The 12967-nt window shown below is 53.1% G+C and overlaps 5 protein-coding genes across 5 annotated transcripts; 3 read left to right on the top strand and 2 right to left on the bottom strand.

The window, feature by feature from the left end:
• The first annotated feature begins 331 nt into the window (after positions 1-331).
• Positions 332-3603, top strand: BDV17DRAFT_70806 (putative PHD finger domain protein). The gene is made up of 5 exons (XM_073765001.1): positions 332-931; positions 1038-1135; positions 1198-1417; positions 1479-2330; positions 2383-3603. Exons 1-5 carry the CDS (start codon positions 761-763, stop codon positions 3511-3513), a joined length of 2472 nt encoding a protein of 823 aa, XP_073620771.1. The 5' UTR covers positions 332-760; the 3' UTR covers positions 3514-3603.
• A 492-nt stretch (positions 3604-4095) lies between these two features.
• BDV17DRAFT_298125 (uncharacterized protein) lies at positions 4096-6069 on the top strand (the record flags this gene model as incomplete). Its single annotated transcript, XM_073763621.1, has 5 exons — positions 4096-5008; positions 5114-5334; positions 5373-5545; positions 5623-5789; positions 5842-6069. The coding sequence occupies exons 1-5, from the start codon at positions 4760-4762 to the stop codon at positions 6067-6069; spliced, it is 1038 nt and encodes a 345-aa protein (XP_073620772.1). The 5' UTR covers positions 4096-4759.
• Positions 6070-6308: 239 nt separating this feature from the next.
• BDV17DRAFT_250939 (mitochondrial 54S ribosomal protein mL61) lies at positions 6309-7386 on the bottom strand. The gene is made up of 2 exons (XM_073756374.1): positions 7263-7386; positions 6309-7090 (listed from the first exon to the last, which is right to left on the bottom strand). The coding sequence occupies exons 1-2, from the start codon at positions 7299-7301 to the stop codon at positions 6515-6517; spliced, it is 615 nt and encodes a 204-aa protein (XP_073620773.1). The 5' UTR covers positions 7302-7386; the 3' UTR covers positions 6309-6514.
• A 184-nt stretch (positions 7387-7570) lies between these two features.
• Positions 7571-11261, top strand: BDV17DRAFT_250941 (leucine--tRNA ligase CDC60). Its single transcript, XM_073756375.1, has 4 exons — positions 7571-7717; positions 7795-10295; positions 10343-10541; positions 10593-11261. Exons 1-4 carry the CDS (start codon positions 7643-7645, stop codon positions 11193-11195), a joined length of 3378 nt encoding a protein of 1125 aa, XP_073620774.1. The 5' UTR covers positions 7571-7642; the 3' UTR covers positions 11196-11261.
• Positions 11262-11464: 203 nt separating this feature from the next.
• BDV17DRAFT_286747 (uncharacterized protein) lies at positions 11465-12865 on the bottom strand (the record flags this gene model as incomplete). The annotated part of the gene is made up of 1 exon (XM_073761002.1): positions 11465-12865. One exon carries the CDS (start codon positions 12863-12865, stop codon positions 11465-11467), a length of 1401 nt encoding a protein of 466 aa, XP_073620775.1.
• Between the last annotated feature and the right edge of the window lie 102 nt (positions 12866-12967).

Below are 12967 nucleotides of genomic sequence, written 5' to 3' on the forward strand. Positions count from 1 at the left end.
GGCGCAACCGTGGTATAGCATGCATGACGGAAAAGAGAAAATACAAAAATACACGAAGGACTGAAGATACCAGCATCGTTAGGGGGCGATTTGTTTGAGAGATCAACAGCAATAATTAACGTTCATCAGCATACTGGGCTGGGTTTGGTTCCTTGTCGGTCAGGGTTTGCTTTTTTCTTGTTCTTTTCTTTGCGTTGCTGTCCTGTATTGTTGCTTTGCTTCTAACTTCGGGTCCTTTCATTCCCCTGTTTATCTACTCACATTTCTTTCGGTCATCCTGGTACGTGGCTGTTTGGTGGCGTGGATATTGATATGGACGGCGCTGTATTTCTGTTTCATTGTCCTCTATGGTTTTTTTCCGCCTCCATATGAGTGAGATAGACCCCTGATGCGAGATACCAAGATCTAGTTATGTGTTTCGTTAGTCGTCAATTGATTGCATTACCTATTCGTCTTGTCTTTAGGAGGCTCTCACCTTGTCGTTTGTGGCCAGCCTTATCGGAGGTCACCTGACGGGCGGATCTCGACGCGCCTCTGGAGGTTATGTGAGCTCATCCGTCCTTCTCGCGGCTCTCGCCTGAACACGCCCACCTTTTGGACTATACGATTTCCTGGGCCTTAACATCCAAACCCAATTGTCCATATTCGCCTTTCCCCGTCTCGCCTGTCTTCGCTGTTCTCTAACGCTGCAAAAATTCCGTCCCGTGCGAAATCTGCCCCTGCGCTGCGGCGCCTTTTTTAACGGCCCCGAACCGCCTTCATGGTATCGCGAAAGCGCACCCGCTCCGAGGCGAACGCTCCTCCGGAGCAGCCACAAGAGGAGCCTGGCTTGCTCACGCAGCTTCGGAACTGCTGGGAGTTTGCGAATATCATGCAGTACATCGCAATCTACGGCAAACTTATGAAAATCGACGAGGATTTTGGAATTGAAGTACGTGAGCTAGGACTGTCGCTCAGAATCCAAGGCTGACTGTCCCCGATGGTCCTTTTGGTTTTTGAATGTCGCGCTAACATGCTTTCTGCTTGTCTCTGTTTAGGATCTAGAGAACGAATGTCTCAAACCTGAACCGTCGGAGAAGCTGCTAGAGATTGGACTCTGCCTCCTTAAATGGGTTTCGTCGCATCGCGGTCTTACGTACGTGGATCTGTCTGTCCTTGTACTTGCGGAAGATTACTGATATGCTCTCATGGCTATAGATTCGATAACTTTGATGAATACACGCGACGACAGTACAATGCGAAAGCTGCGCATCTTACCAATCCCTTCGGGTACGAGGAGGTCCCGAACAAATTTTTGGATTTTGATGTCTTTTTAAAGCTTCGCGTTTTGCATCAGCTTAGCGTTTGGACGTTCTGGAACCCCGATCGGATCCGTGATAAGATGCCGGAGCAGAGGGAGGTTGATCAGTTACAATGGGTGAGTATCTAGTAACATTGTACTGTACTGCGACTCGCGCTGACTTTGACTTTTACATCAGCGTATTGAAGAAGTTGGATACGACCGCCAAGGCCGGTACTATTATATTCTGGATGACAACAGACTTTACCGCCGAACCGATCCTCCCCTCCCTCCTCCGAAGCCTGTCAAGTCCAAGGCGAGAACGAAGAAGAGCGCGCGAGCTGCGAGAGCATCAAAGCGGAGGAGAGTCACCGGTCATGATTATGATGAGGAATCAGATGAGGATAACACGGAAGTCAAGGCGGACGCCGAGACGACTGAGGACCCCTTTGAAGGGATGAAATGGGAATGCATTGCGGTTACGCTGGACGACTACAAGGCCTTCCTAGAGTCGGTACGGAATACAAGAGACGCGGACGAAAAGATACTCAGGGATAGGATCGAAGAGCAGGTACTTCCGATCATTGAAGAGGAGGAGGCATCCCAGGAGCGCCAGAAGATCAAGCGCGAAAAGGAGCTCTTCAACCTCCAACTTCTTGCCGGTGCTAAGCGATCAAGCCGTCTTGCCCAGAAGAGCGAGAAAGAGCGACACGAGCGAGAAGCCATCGAAGCAGCGCAGAAGCGAGAGGAAGAGCTCGCGGCGGCTCGCAAGGAAGAGTCGAGATTGAAGCAGATGGAAAATGACCGCCATTCGCGGATAATGACTCGCGAGCAGCGCATCAGAGACCGCGAGAGGAAACGCGTCTTGCATGAGGCCGAGCTGCAAAGGATTGAGGAGGAGCAACAAAAGGCTGAAAGGGGGGAGAGTCGGGTTTCTGAACGGCAGCTCAAGGCAGAGCTAGAGAAACAGCGAAAGAATCTGGAGGATCTCTCACAGGAAGATGAATGGGTCTTTGACTGCTCAGGCTGCGGCGTCCACGGAGAGAACATAGTAAGTCTCATAAGACATGCAGTGTGTTCTGCCAAGTTGCTAATTTTTGTAGGATGATGGCTCTCATAGTGTTGCATGCGAGAAGTGCAATGTGTGGCAGCACAGCAAATGCCTTGGATTCAAGCAATCTGAGGCCGAGAGCGAGGACTTTCACTTCGTCTGCCGGGATTGCAAGCGTCGTGAGGAGGAGGCAAAGCTTCCAAAATTACCACCGCTCAAGTTCAAGGTCGGCTCCTCGCTGTCTGCTGGTGAGGGTCACCCTGACGGTACCACTGCGAAGACAGTTCCACCTACGAAACAAGAGGATGCTTCAATCCCGAATGGATCGCCCTCGAAGCTGCCACAACATCCTCTACCTCAGCCCACTCAAGCTATTCCGTTCCCTACGTCTCCTGAACGCCGCTCTCAGTCATCGTACGCAAGCCCGCCTCGTGCCCCTTTCTCCCCATCAAAAGGCATGAACGGCCTTGTCTCGTCACAAGAGCAGCCGAAGCTGCCTCCGATTCATCATTTTCCACCTAATGGTCGTGGCCCGCTCCCTCCAGCCCCCTCTTTCAACCGACGACCCTCGTCCTCTCACTCGACTCACAGCCCGACTCTCCCGTCCCCCATTCAGAATAGGCCCTCGATGTCTCCCACCCAAGGCAATCGCGACGTCGGTCCTCTTGCCGGATTCCCGCCAATGGCTTCGTCGGACGGCCCCGCGCCATGGACGCACCAAACGCCCCGTCCTAGCACGGCGAACCACGCTTCATTCTCTTCAATCCACAGTGGAAACGTGTCTTTCGCAACGCCGACCGCCAACCGGGCGTCGTCTTCTCATTCTCAGCATCTGCTATCGGGCATCAGCCCTACCAAGCAATCTCCACGGCCAATGACCGCTGGAGGCATGGCAGGTGCACCGGTTCTGCCTCCAGTACAGAGACTAGAGCCGAGCCCCAAGTTGATGGGCAGGAGCTCACCTGACGCGCCTATCCCGCCGCCTGTGAAGTGCATGACGCCGGAACAGGAGGAGCGAAGACAAAGAGAGAATGCAATGGGCTTGCACGGTCATCTCCCGTCAGCTTCGAACGGCCAGCATGCGATGTCACCGTCGATCAACCGTATTCCTCCGCTCGAGCCATCACCGCTGGTTCCGAAGCCTGGGGCCGAGCAACCTGGCTCTGACGTGTCACGGCCATGAGGTGCAACTGTATCCTTTCGATAAACCCATACTTTTCCTCGTTCTCATTACGCTACGTCATTAATTCGATCATGAGCATTCAAAGATATTGAAGTCGCTATCCGAAATATTGAAGCTGCGGGTCCAGCTCGAACCCTGAAGTCTGTGCTCGTCGGGACAAATCCAGCTGGGACGGAAATATTACCAGCGACAAGTAGGCCCAGTTGTCGCAGTGGGTACGCCCATGAGGTTAATTGAACGACAATTCTGAGACAGTGCAGCCTCCCGCTGTGTCTTGAACTTTCGATAACTCGATAATATTGAAACACTGAACATTTTTACTTTTGTATGACTATCGTTTATCAGGCGCATGGGATGTTTACCTTTTCTCTTCCGCGTTTCAATGTTTCACTTTTCTCTCCATATTTTTTTTCTTGTCTCTTACTGTTTACCTCATGACACTTGTACTAACAAAAGGGCGGATGGGTGCATGCATTAAACATGGATAGGATATACTATAAATCTACAGGTGCAGTGGTTGGCGTTGTTTCGTTTTTCTTTCTCATTTTGTGATTAGGATGTTGAGGATAATAAGACATCTATCTAATTCATCCAGCCCACTCCGCATAACCAATCTATCCAGCTCATCCAAATGTCTGACCCCCTTTCGACAGTAGCCTCTGCCTAAGTCCAAGAATCGTACTTTCTCCTCGTCTTCTCCTTCCCATTGCCAGCCCAACCGAAGGGAAGCAGTACCCACATCAAACCATCCCTGCAGAACAAGGAACATGTCCTGGACTCCTGAAGGCTGAACCCCTTTCCCCCACTCCTGCCCTGCAACGCAGCCTGCAAAAGAATCCCATTCTTCTACCGTAGTAGTTTCCTCCTCGCTAGTGGAGTCCAGACTCTAGAGTTCTTTGTGCAGCCATTGATTGGGACTATGGGCAGTGCATGGGATAGATCATGCATCATGTTCATGGAGCTGAACCCAGCAAACAACGTGGTCGTGGGCCGTGGGTCGTAGTCCGGGGCTCTTTCCGCCGGAAAAAGGAATGCGCTCCAGCTCATCCCTTGGTGCTCCGTACTTCTGCACCACCCTTATCGGTTTTGATTCGGGCTGCATAGCGCGTGGGAAGATGCAGGGGCTTGTTGGGGGAAGGGGCAATGGGCTGGCAGACGAGCGAAGTTGAGCGGAGCCAGGAGAAGGGCAGTCTAAATGCACTGTTCAATCTGCTACAGTTGAGATTGAGAAGGCTCGGGTTCATGCATGATGTACGTTGACTTGGAGGATCTGGCCACAGCAGTTTCGACCATCCTCCAGCAGGAGGAGCGATCACTGAGAACGAAGCTGTCCGGCCACCAGGGAGAACCAGAGCAGAAAGCCTGGTGTCACTCCATCAGGCCATCTCAGCAAGCCCTGCGCCTAAGAACCGCCAAAGAAGAATACGCCCTTGTCGAAGACCATGACGTCCCAGTTCTACTATATCCCAACGAGATCCTGGTTAAAATCGCCGCCGTTGGTCTTAATCCCGTTGACTGGAAAGCACCATAAGTTGCATTATACAATGGAAGAGACAGACTGACTAACGAACACCAGCGCATTCAACTTCGGAATTCCCAGCTTGGCCTGGGTCTTCGGGCGAGACCTAGCGGTGTCGTTGTCAAGACATCGCCATCGTATAGCTCTTCCACACGCATCCAACTCGGGGATCTCGTCCTCGTGCCGTCGACCGATTATCGAGACATCCGCAAGGCACCGTTCCAAGAATACGCAGTGGCAGCCCACTACAACTCCGCGAAGATAAGATTCCGCAAAACATCTCAATCCAGGAGGGGGGTTCCGTATGAGTGGCATAAGTTGCGGCTGCCCTGGCCTTGAGTGTCTGCTTTGTTGCTGATTTCTCGAATGCGACGGCCGTGCCGGGTCCTAATCTGATACATATCCTGGAGCGGATTGATAGAAGCAGTATACCGGATGATATCGCGGGTGAGCGCTTTCCGACTGGTGAGACGCGGCAAGTGAAGCAGGGAGATTGGATCGCCATTTGGGGAGGTGAGACCTTTTGCTCTTTTCTGTTGTAAGCCGCAGTTGTAGTTGAAGCCAGACTGACTGACCATCTTCATATACAGCCTCAACCACAACGGGATACGTCACGCTTCAGCTAGCAAGGCAATGCAGACTCAGAATCATCTGCGTAGCTGACACTGCCCGCGACGGGCGGAAACTGCAAGAAGCAGCGGCAGATTTACTCATCGACCGCTACGACACAAGACGCGCCATAGACATTATACGGGGCGTGCGTGACGGGAGGGCAGCTTCGATATGCCCTGGATATGGTTGGAAGGGAGACGGCAACTATCTTGCAGGAGGCTTTGTGCACCAGCCCTGACACTGACAGTCCGCCAGCGCACCTGTTAGGGCTAACGGGATTGCCGATCTTGACGGACCGACACCCAGGTATTCGCTATCATACGGTTCCAATAAAGCTCTTTCATCTTTGTGAACCTGTTGCGGAGGATCTTATGAGTTGGCTGGAGTGTCAGCTTGAGAAGAAGCCTTGGTACCGCCGGATTTGATTGTGCGACGGTCTGGCGGGTGTCAATGATGCCCTGACAATGCTTCGGGATGGATCATCTTCTGGAAGGCGGGTTGATATTGATCTTGAAGGTGACTCGGGTGTCCCAAGTACATAAGAGTACAGTAGTCCAAGGTTGTTCACGCAGAGTATATAAGAAAATGTGGATGCTTCGATTGTTTCAAGCCGGCCTGGACGCAAAGTGCCAGTGATTTATTTACCTGAAAGATACAACAGACACAAGGAAGCAGCATAGTGACCAGGAGCTAAGAGGCAAAATAAATAATACATTATACAGGGCAAACGACCCAGTAAAAGACAGGCTGTACCAGAAGCCCAAGAGATAATTCGCAGGCCTTCATTTTACATGGAATACATCAAAAAGAAAATGCTATGTTACAATGACCAAACACGCCAGAGTCCAGCACACGTTTGCTAGACATCGTTTAACCTTGCCTCAGCTTCTCAACTTCTCCCTTTGCCGCTCTCAACATCGCTTCGTGATCCAACTTGGCCTGTCGAATAGCAGCCACCCGTGCTCGATCCTTGACTGATTTTTTATCCATTTCTTGATATTTCTTGATCTGTTCCTCCTCTTCCTCGGTCGGAGGTACATCTTGAGCGCCAGTCATGTTCCGGAACTTATTCCAAATATCGACGTAGGTGAGGTTTCGGACATCGACGACGGCCGTCTTCTCCGCCTCCGACGGCGGCGGGGCATGTTCGTCCTTGACCGTTGAGTTGTTCAATGACGCGGCATTGCTGATCTTCTCTGCAAAGTATACTGTCAAAGAGGCCGGTGCCTCCTGGTCCGTGATCTGTTTTACGGTGATTGGGATGGCCGGGTTATGGTACTTCAGTCGAGTGAGGCAATTCCGCCAGAAATGCCGCGCGCCTTGGTGGCCACCGTAGATCTTCTGGGCATATGTGAGGTGTAAACGTGTGACTGCTGGGTATTCTTGGGTTGCGGTGGTTGGTGTAGGCAGGAGTGCGGCGCCTTTTCCGACGCGGATGTTGAGGAGCTGTTTATCAATGGAGTCAGCAGGCGACGCGGGTTGGAATAAACTGGAGCACGGTTGCTCCGTCAAACTGGGAGTATCGTATATCAATGGGGATCGAGTTTAGGTGAGAATTACCTTCTGTGAGAAACAACGTTAGAATCAAATGAAGCTTTGGCATGGGGTGAGAACGTACAGTTTGCAGCTTCCTCGTCCGCTTGAAGATATTCACCATAGCGACTGATGAGCGCACAAAAATACGCGATGCTCTATATAAGAAAGAGCGACAGAAAAAAGGTAAAGGCTGAGCAAATTGGACCGAGAACGTATGGTTGACCTTGTCGCCAAAATTGTCGGCGAGAGAAACATCTCCGAGACGCGCACGTGACGGGAAAGCGGTGGTGCCAGGAGCAGAAGGCGGTGAGCGCTCCGCGTCCCACATAGTAATTTGCGCGGCCTTTTGGTGAGGCCGAGAGCCCCGCGGCATCAAAAGCCATAGCCTGACTCATTTCTGCTCTACACTCGCCCCTGGGCTCGTTCTATTCAGTTTGCAAACAGCAGACTACAGGAAGAGCCATGGCAGCCGCTGCTGCGTCCGCAGCTGCGCTCGATCCGGGCAACAGCTCCAAGAACACTCTGAAGCTCGAAAATGTTCTACTCACTGCCCCTCCATCAATCATAGCCCAAATTCTGGAATAGACGTGCTAATTCATGACTTGTAACTATAGACTGAAAAAAGAGACACCCTCATTGCCATTGAAAAGAAGTACCAAGCACAATGGAAGGAAAACAAGGTCTTCGAAGTCGACGCCCCTACCCTGTCCGAAGTGCCTGCTGGTAGCATGACCCCCGAGGAGCTCCGCGAGAAATACCCCAAGTTCTTCGGTACCATGGCCTATCCCTACATGAACGGTACCCTGCACGCGGGTCACAGTTTCACCGCTAGTAAGGTTGAGTTCATGGCGGCCACCGCTCGTATGGAAGGCAAGAGAGCTCTTTTCCCGCTTGGATTCCACTGCACTGGTATGCCCATCAAGGCCTGCGCCGATAAGCTCGCCGATGAGGTCAAGAAGTTTGGCCAGAACTTTGAGGGTTACAAGGATGAGGATGAGGAGACTGCTGCTGTCGCTGCTCCCACCCAGGAAGTCAAGGGCGAGCAGCAAGAGAAGTTCTCTGGAAAGAAGAGCAAGGCCGCCGCCAAGACGGTGAAGATGAAGTACCAATTCCAGATCATGTTGGCCATTGGTATCCCCATTGAGGAGATTCACAAGTTCGCGGATGCGCTGTACTGGCTTCAGCACTTCCCTCCCCTTGCCATCCGTGACCTTGACAGCCTTGGTGCCGGAATCGACTGGCGCCGACAGATGGTCACCACTGACGCAAACCCTTACTATGACGCTTTTGTCCGCTGGCAGATGAACCGTCTGTACGAACTCGGCAAGATTCAGTACGGCAACCGGTATACTATCTATTCTCCCAAGGATGGCCAGCCTTGCATGGACCACGACCGAACTGAGGGCGAGGGTATAGGGCCCCAGGAATACACTGCGATGAAGCTGAAGGTCAAGGAATGGGCCCCTCAAATCGCGGAGCTCGTGAAGGGCAGGATCGAGGATGACGCCAACGTTTACTTCATCCCCGCTACCCTCCGTCCAGAGACCATGTACGGTCAGAACTGCTGCTTCCTTGGCCCCAAGATTGAGTATGGAATCTTCAAGGTCAAGGAGAAGGAATACTACATTTGCACCAAGAGAGGTGCTTGGAACATGGCTTTCCAGGGAACCTTCTTCGACAGCGAGCACTTCCCCAAGACTCAGGATCAGTTGCCGACCGTCCTGACGGCTCCTGGATCCGCCTTCGTCGGTACTCTCATCAACGCGCCTCTGTCATTCCACAAGGAGGGTGTGCGCATCCTGCCCATGGATGGTGTCTCGGCCACCAAGGGTACTGGTGTCGTCACTTGCGTGCCATCGGACAGTCCTGATGATTACGCCACTTTGCTCGACCTTGCGAAGAAGTCTGAGTACTATGGCATCCAGAAGGAGTGGGCCGAGCTTGAAATCTTCCCTCTCATTGAGACGCCGACCTACGGTAACCTCACTGCACCCGCGCTGGTGAAGAAGCTCAAGATCAACTCCCCCAAAGATGTCAACCAGCTCGCACAAGCCAAGGAGTTGGCCTATGGTGAAGCGTTCTACAAGGGTAAGATGATCGTTGGAGAGTTCAAGGGCGAGCCTGTCAGCGCCGCCAAGGACAAGATTCGCAAGTCTCTCTACGACAGCGGAGATGCTTTCCCATTCGCCGACCCTATGGGCAAGGTTGTCAGCCGAAGTGGAGACGACTGTGTTGTTGCTTATCTCGGACAATGGTTCTTGAACTACGGTGAAAACGATGCGAAGTGGCAGAAGGACACTCTCGACCACGTTGTCAACACCCTCAACACATACGCTAGCGAGACGAAGAACGGTTTCGAGAAGAACCTCGACTGGCTCAACCGATGGGCTTGCGCTAGAACGTACGGTCTCGGATCCAAGCTTCCTTGGGACCAGCAATTCCTTGTTGAGAGTCTGAGTGACAGTACAGTCTATATGGCCTACTACACCATTGCACACCTCTTGCACGGTGACCGTTACGGCAAGACGACAGGTACTCTCAACATCAAGCCCGAGCAGATGATTGACGAGGTCTGGGATTACGTTTTCTGCAGGCGCGAGGTCAGCGACGAGCTCATCTCGAAGAGCGGACTCGGCAAGGACGCACTTCAAGCCATGCGAAGAGAATTCGAATACTGGTACCCCATGGACGTCAGAGTGTCCGGAAAGGATCTTATTCAGAACCACTTGACTTTCTTCCTGTACATTCACGTCGCTCTCTTCCCTCCACAGTACTGGCCCCGTGGTGTCCGCGCCAACGGGCACTTGCTCCTGAACGGTGACAAGATGAGCAAGAGTACCGGAAACTTCCTTACTCTCAAGGACTCGGTCGACAAGTTCGGTGCCGATGCTACTCGTATTGCCTTTGCTGACGCGGGTGACGGTATTGAAGACGCCAACTTTGAGGAGAGCGTGGCCAACAGCAACATCCTGCGTCTCTTCACCCTCAAGGAGTGGATCGAGGAAGTTGTAAAGGATCAGAACCTGCGCACTGGGCCCGCCGACCACTTCTGGGACAAGGTTTTCGACAACGAACTCAACACCTTGGTTCGTGAGGCCAAGAAGCACTACCAGGAGTACGTCTACCACTCTAAACCGGATAACATTCGCTAACCCATTTTAGTACCAATTTCAAGCTCGCCCTGAAGTCCGGCCTGTACGACTTGGTCGGTGCCCGTGACGCCTACCGTGAGGCCTCTACATCCGCTGGCATCGGTATGCACCGCGACATGGTCCTGCGCTACATCGAGCTCCAGGCGCTCATGATGTCACCGATTGCTCCCCACTGGTCCGAGTACATCTGGCTCGAGATCTTGAACAAAGTGCGCTCGCTATACTCTCACATTTCTTATTTCACATCTAACCGCATCCAGCCCGACACCATCCACCGCGCCCTCTTCCCCGAAGTCCCCGAGCCCTCGCCCGAGCTCTCCGCAGCAACCAACTACGTCCGCACCACATCCTCCAGCATCCTCTCCGCCGAAGCCGCCTTCGTCCGCAAACTCGCCAAGGGCAAGGCCCAGACCTTCGACCCCCGCAAACCCAAGAAGATCACCATCTTCGCCGCCAAGAAGTTCCCCTCCTGGCAGGAGAAGTATATTGATCTCGTCCGCGAAGCCTTCGACGCCGTCTCCCTATCCATAAACGACAAGGAACTCAACGCCAAGGTCGGCAAGCTCGGCGAGATGAAGAAGGCCATGCCTTTCGTGCAGGGTCTCAAGAAGCGTCTTATCGGCACAAAGGAGAAGCCGGAGATTGTCTTTGAACGGAAGTTGCCCTTCGATGAGTTCTCGGTTCTCAGGGAGATGACTGTTAACCTCAAGAAGACGACTGGCGCTAAGGAGATCGAGGTCGTTGCTGTTGAGGAGGGCGGTAAGGAGGGTGAGGTTGTTGGCACCGGTGAGAAGAGAGAGGGCCTGCAGGCTGAGCATGCGGTGCCTGGTCAGCCGACGTTTACGTTTACCAATGTTGAGTAGATGATATAGGCTAGATATACACAGATTTGAGAACAATCAAAAGGCGTTATGACAGTACTGGTGCGATTGATATGAAACTCAATGATACAATCTTGTTCTACACATATATATATGTACATGTACAAGAGGTGCTGCATGTGGTAAAATAGTCGGGCAAGGTAGGGTAGAATGGGTAGCCTTAAGGTCCAAGCAGACGAGATCCCAACCATCAACAACCGAATCGCGCCTCGAGGCAACCCAACCCAAAACACCATCTCAGACCCAGAAATCTAAGCACCCACAAACCTCCCCCCCTCCCCAAGCCACCCATCCATAAAATCAAACGCCGTCCGAACCGTATCCCCAAACTCCCCCGGAAACTTCTCACACTCAGTACAAGTATTAATCGTATGCTGCGCACCCTCCACAAACGCAATAGTCTTATCGTCCGTCCCCGTCGCAGCAAGGTATATCTTCTCGGCATTGAGATACTCATAGTGTCCCGTGTTTCCCATTGTCAGAAGCGGCTTCGAGATACCCGGGACGCTCCCGATAGGCGTGGTTTGGGATGAGGTCCAGTCGACGCCGGTGATGTTTGATGCTGTTACGTTGAATGTACTCTCGTCAATGCGCACCGCGAAGGTCGATAGGAAGCGGGTGATTGTTGTTTTCAGCGCGCCGTCGTAGAAGTTGTCTACGATGGAGGGGATCCCGGCCGAGGCGACGCGGACGGAGGGGACGATTTGGCGCGAGACGCGGCCGTTCTTGTGCAACAGGGGCCATTTGTAGAGGGTTTGCGAGAGGTAGCGTGTGTCCTGGGTGATGAGTTTGCTGTTGAAGCCAATGTAGTTCGCGTCTGGGATGACGAGGCCCTCGTCGTCCGTGTAATCGCCGTTACCGGACTGAATGAGCTGGTTGCGTTCTGATGCAGAGGCGAGGATGCTGTTCCATCTACTCGCAATACCGGACAGGAACCGCTGCGCAAAGGCAGAGGTGTAGTTTGCGCCGTTCTCGGTCCATCCGTTGTCGGGGCTGTACAGGTCCAGACCGGGGTTGATGTCCGCGCCGGTAGACTCGTTCGTGATGGCCGGGTTAAGCGAGAGGAGGGTCATGGTTGAAAGACCAAAGTTGGCGTCGATAAAGAGGACACCGTCAGCGGGCGGGAGTTTGTCCATGGCAGACGAGCAGGGGTACAGCTTCTCGGTGCCATTGCACGCGGAGGCCCCGTTCTCCGCGACATTCTGGTACGCGGCCATCATGGCGCCGCCGCCGGAGTGGCCCCAGATGATGACCTTGTCGATGCCGTCGAGGGCATTGAGGTACTGCACGCCTGTGCCGACGTCCGTCATCATGGTTTCGAAGTCGAGTTCGTTCATGAGGCCTGTTTTGCTCTGCGCGTTGTTGAGGCAGAGCGTTGTGTACCCGCGGGCGGGCAGTTCTCGGCAGGGGTAGAAGGTCGTGTAGTCTTGTTCGGCGTGCATGACGAGCACCCCGATTCTGGCCTTGGCTGGGTCGGCGGTTGCGTTTGGGCGGAAAAGGCCGCCGATTACTCCTGTCCCAAACGTCACCAGGGATGGGATTGGTAGGGTCAAGTTGCCCAGGGAGGTCGTGGTGAGTTGGGTGCCCAGCATGCTCGATGCGCGGGCTACAGGGCTCAAGGCGGCCAGGGCCAAGCTGACTGAGAGCTTCATCGAGACAGCTGAGTTGAAAGAGTGTGGAAAGACAGAAATTGGGAGATAGGTCACCAGTTGACAATGTATTCAATAGCCATGTTGACCCCAGTATTATATACT

The sequence above is a fragment of the Aspergillus undulatus genome (assembly GCF_047715775.1).
Source record: "Aspergillus undulatus strain CBS 261.88 unplaced genomic scaffold BDV17scaffold_2, whole genome shotgun sequence".
Classification (NCBI taxonomy): domain Eukaryota; kingdom Fungi; phylum Ascomycota; class Eurotiomycetes; order Eurotiales; family Aspergillaceae; genus Aspergillus; species Aspergillus undulatus.

Excerpts from the sequence above, each read along its gene's own strand:
- BDV17DRAFT_70806 (XM_073765001.1), top strand. The coding sequence starts at position 761 with ATGGTATCGCGAAAGCGCACCCGCTCCGAGGCGAACGCTCCTCCGGAG. Across the intron at positions 1,418-1,478 it reads AGGTTGATCAGTTACAATGG|CGTATTGAAGAAGTTGGATA; the intron begins GTGAGTATCTAG and ends CTTTTACATCAG. Across the intron at positions 2,331-2,382 it reads GCGTCCACGGAGAGAACATA|GATGATGGCTCTCATAGTGT; the intron begins GTAAGTCTCATA and ends TAATTTTTGTAG.
- BDV17DRAFT_250939 (XM_073756374.1), bottom strand. The coding sequence starts at position 7,301 with ATGGTGAATATCTTCAAGCGGACGAGGAAGCTGCAAACT. Across the intron at positions 7,091-7,262 it reads GGACGAGGAAGCTGCAAACT|CTCCTCAACATCCGCGTCGG; the intron begins GTACGTTCTCAC and ends ATTGATAAACAG.
- BDV17DRAFT_250941 (XM_073756375.1), top strand. The coding sequence starts at position 7,643 with ATGGCAGCCGCTGCTGCGTCCGCAGCTGCGCTCGATCCGGGCAACAGC. Across the intron at positions 7,718-7,794 it reads ACACTCTGAAGCTCGAAAAT|ACTGAAAAAAGAGACACCCT; the intron begins GTTCTACTCACT and ends TTGTAACTATAG. Across the intron at positions 10,296-10,342 it reads GCCAAGAAGCACTACCAGGA|TACCAATTTCAAGCTCGCCC; the intron begins GTACGTCTACCA and ends AACCCATTTTAG.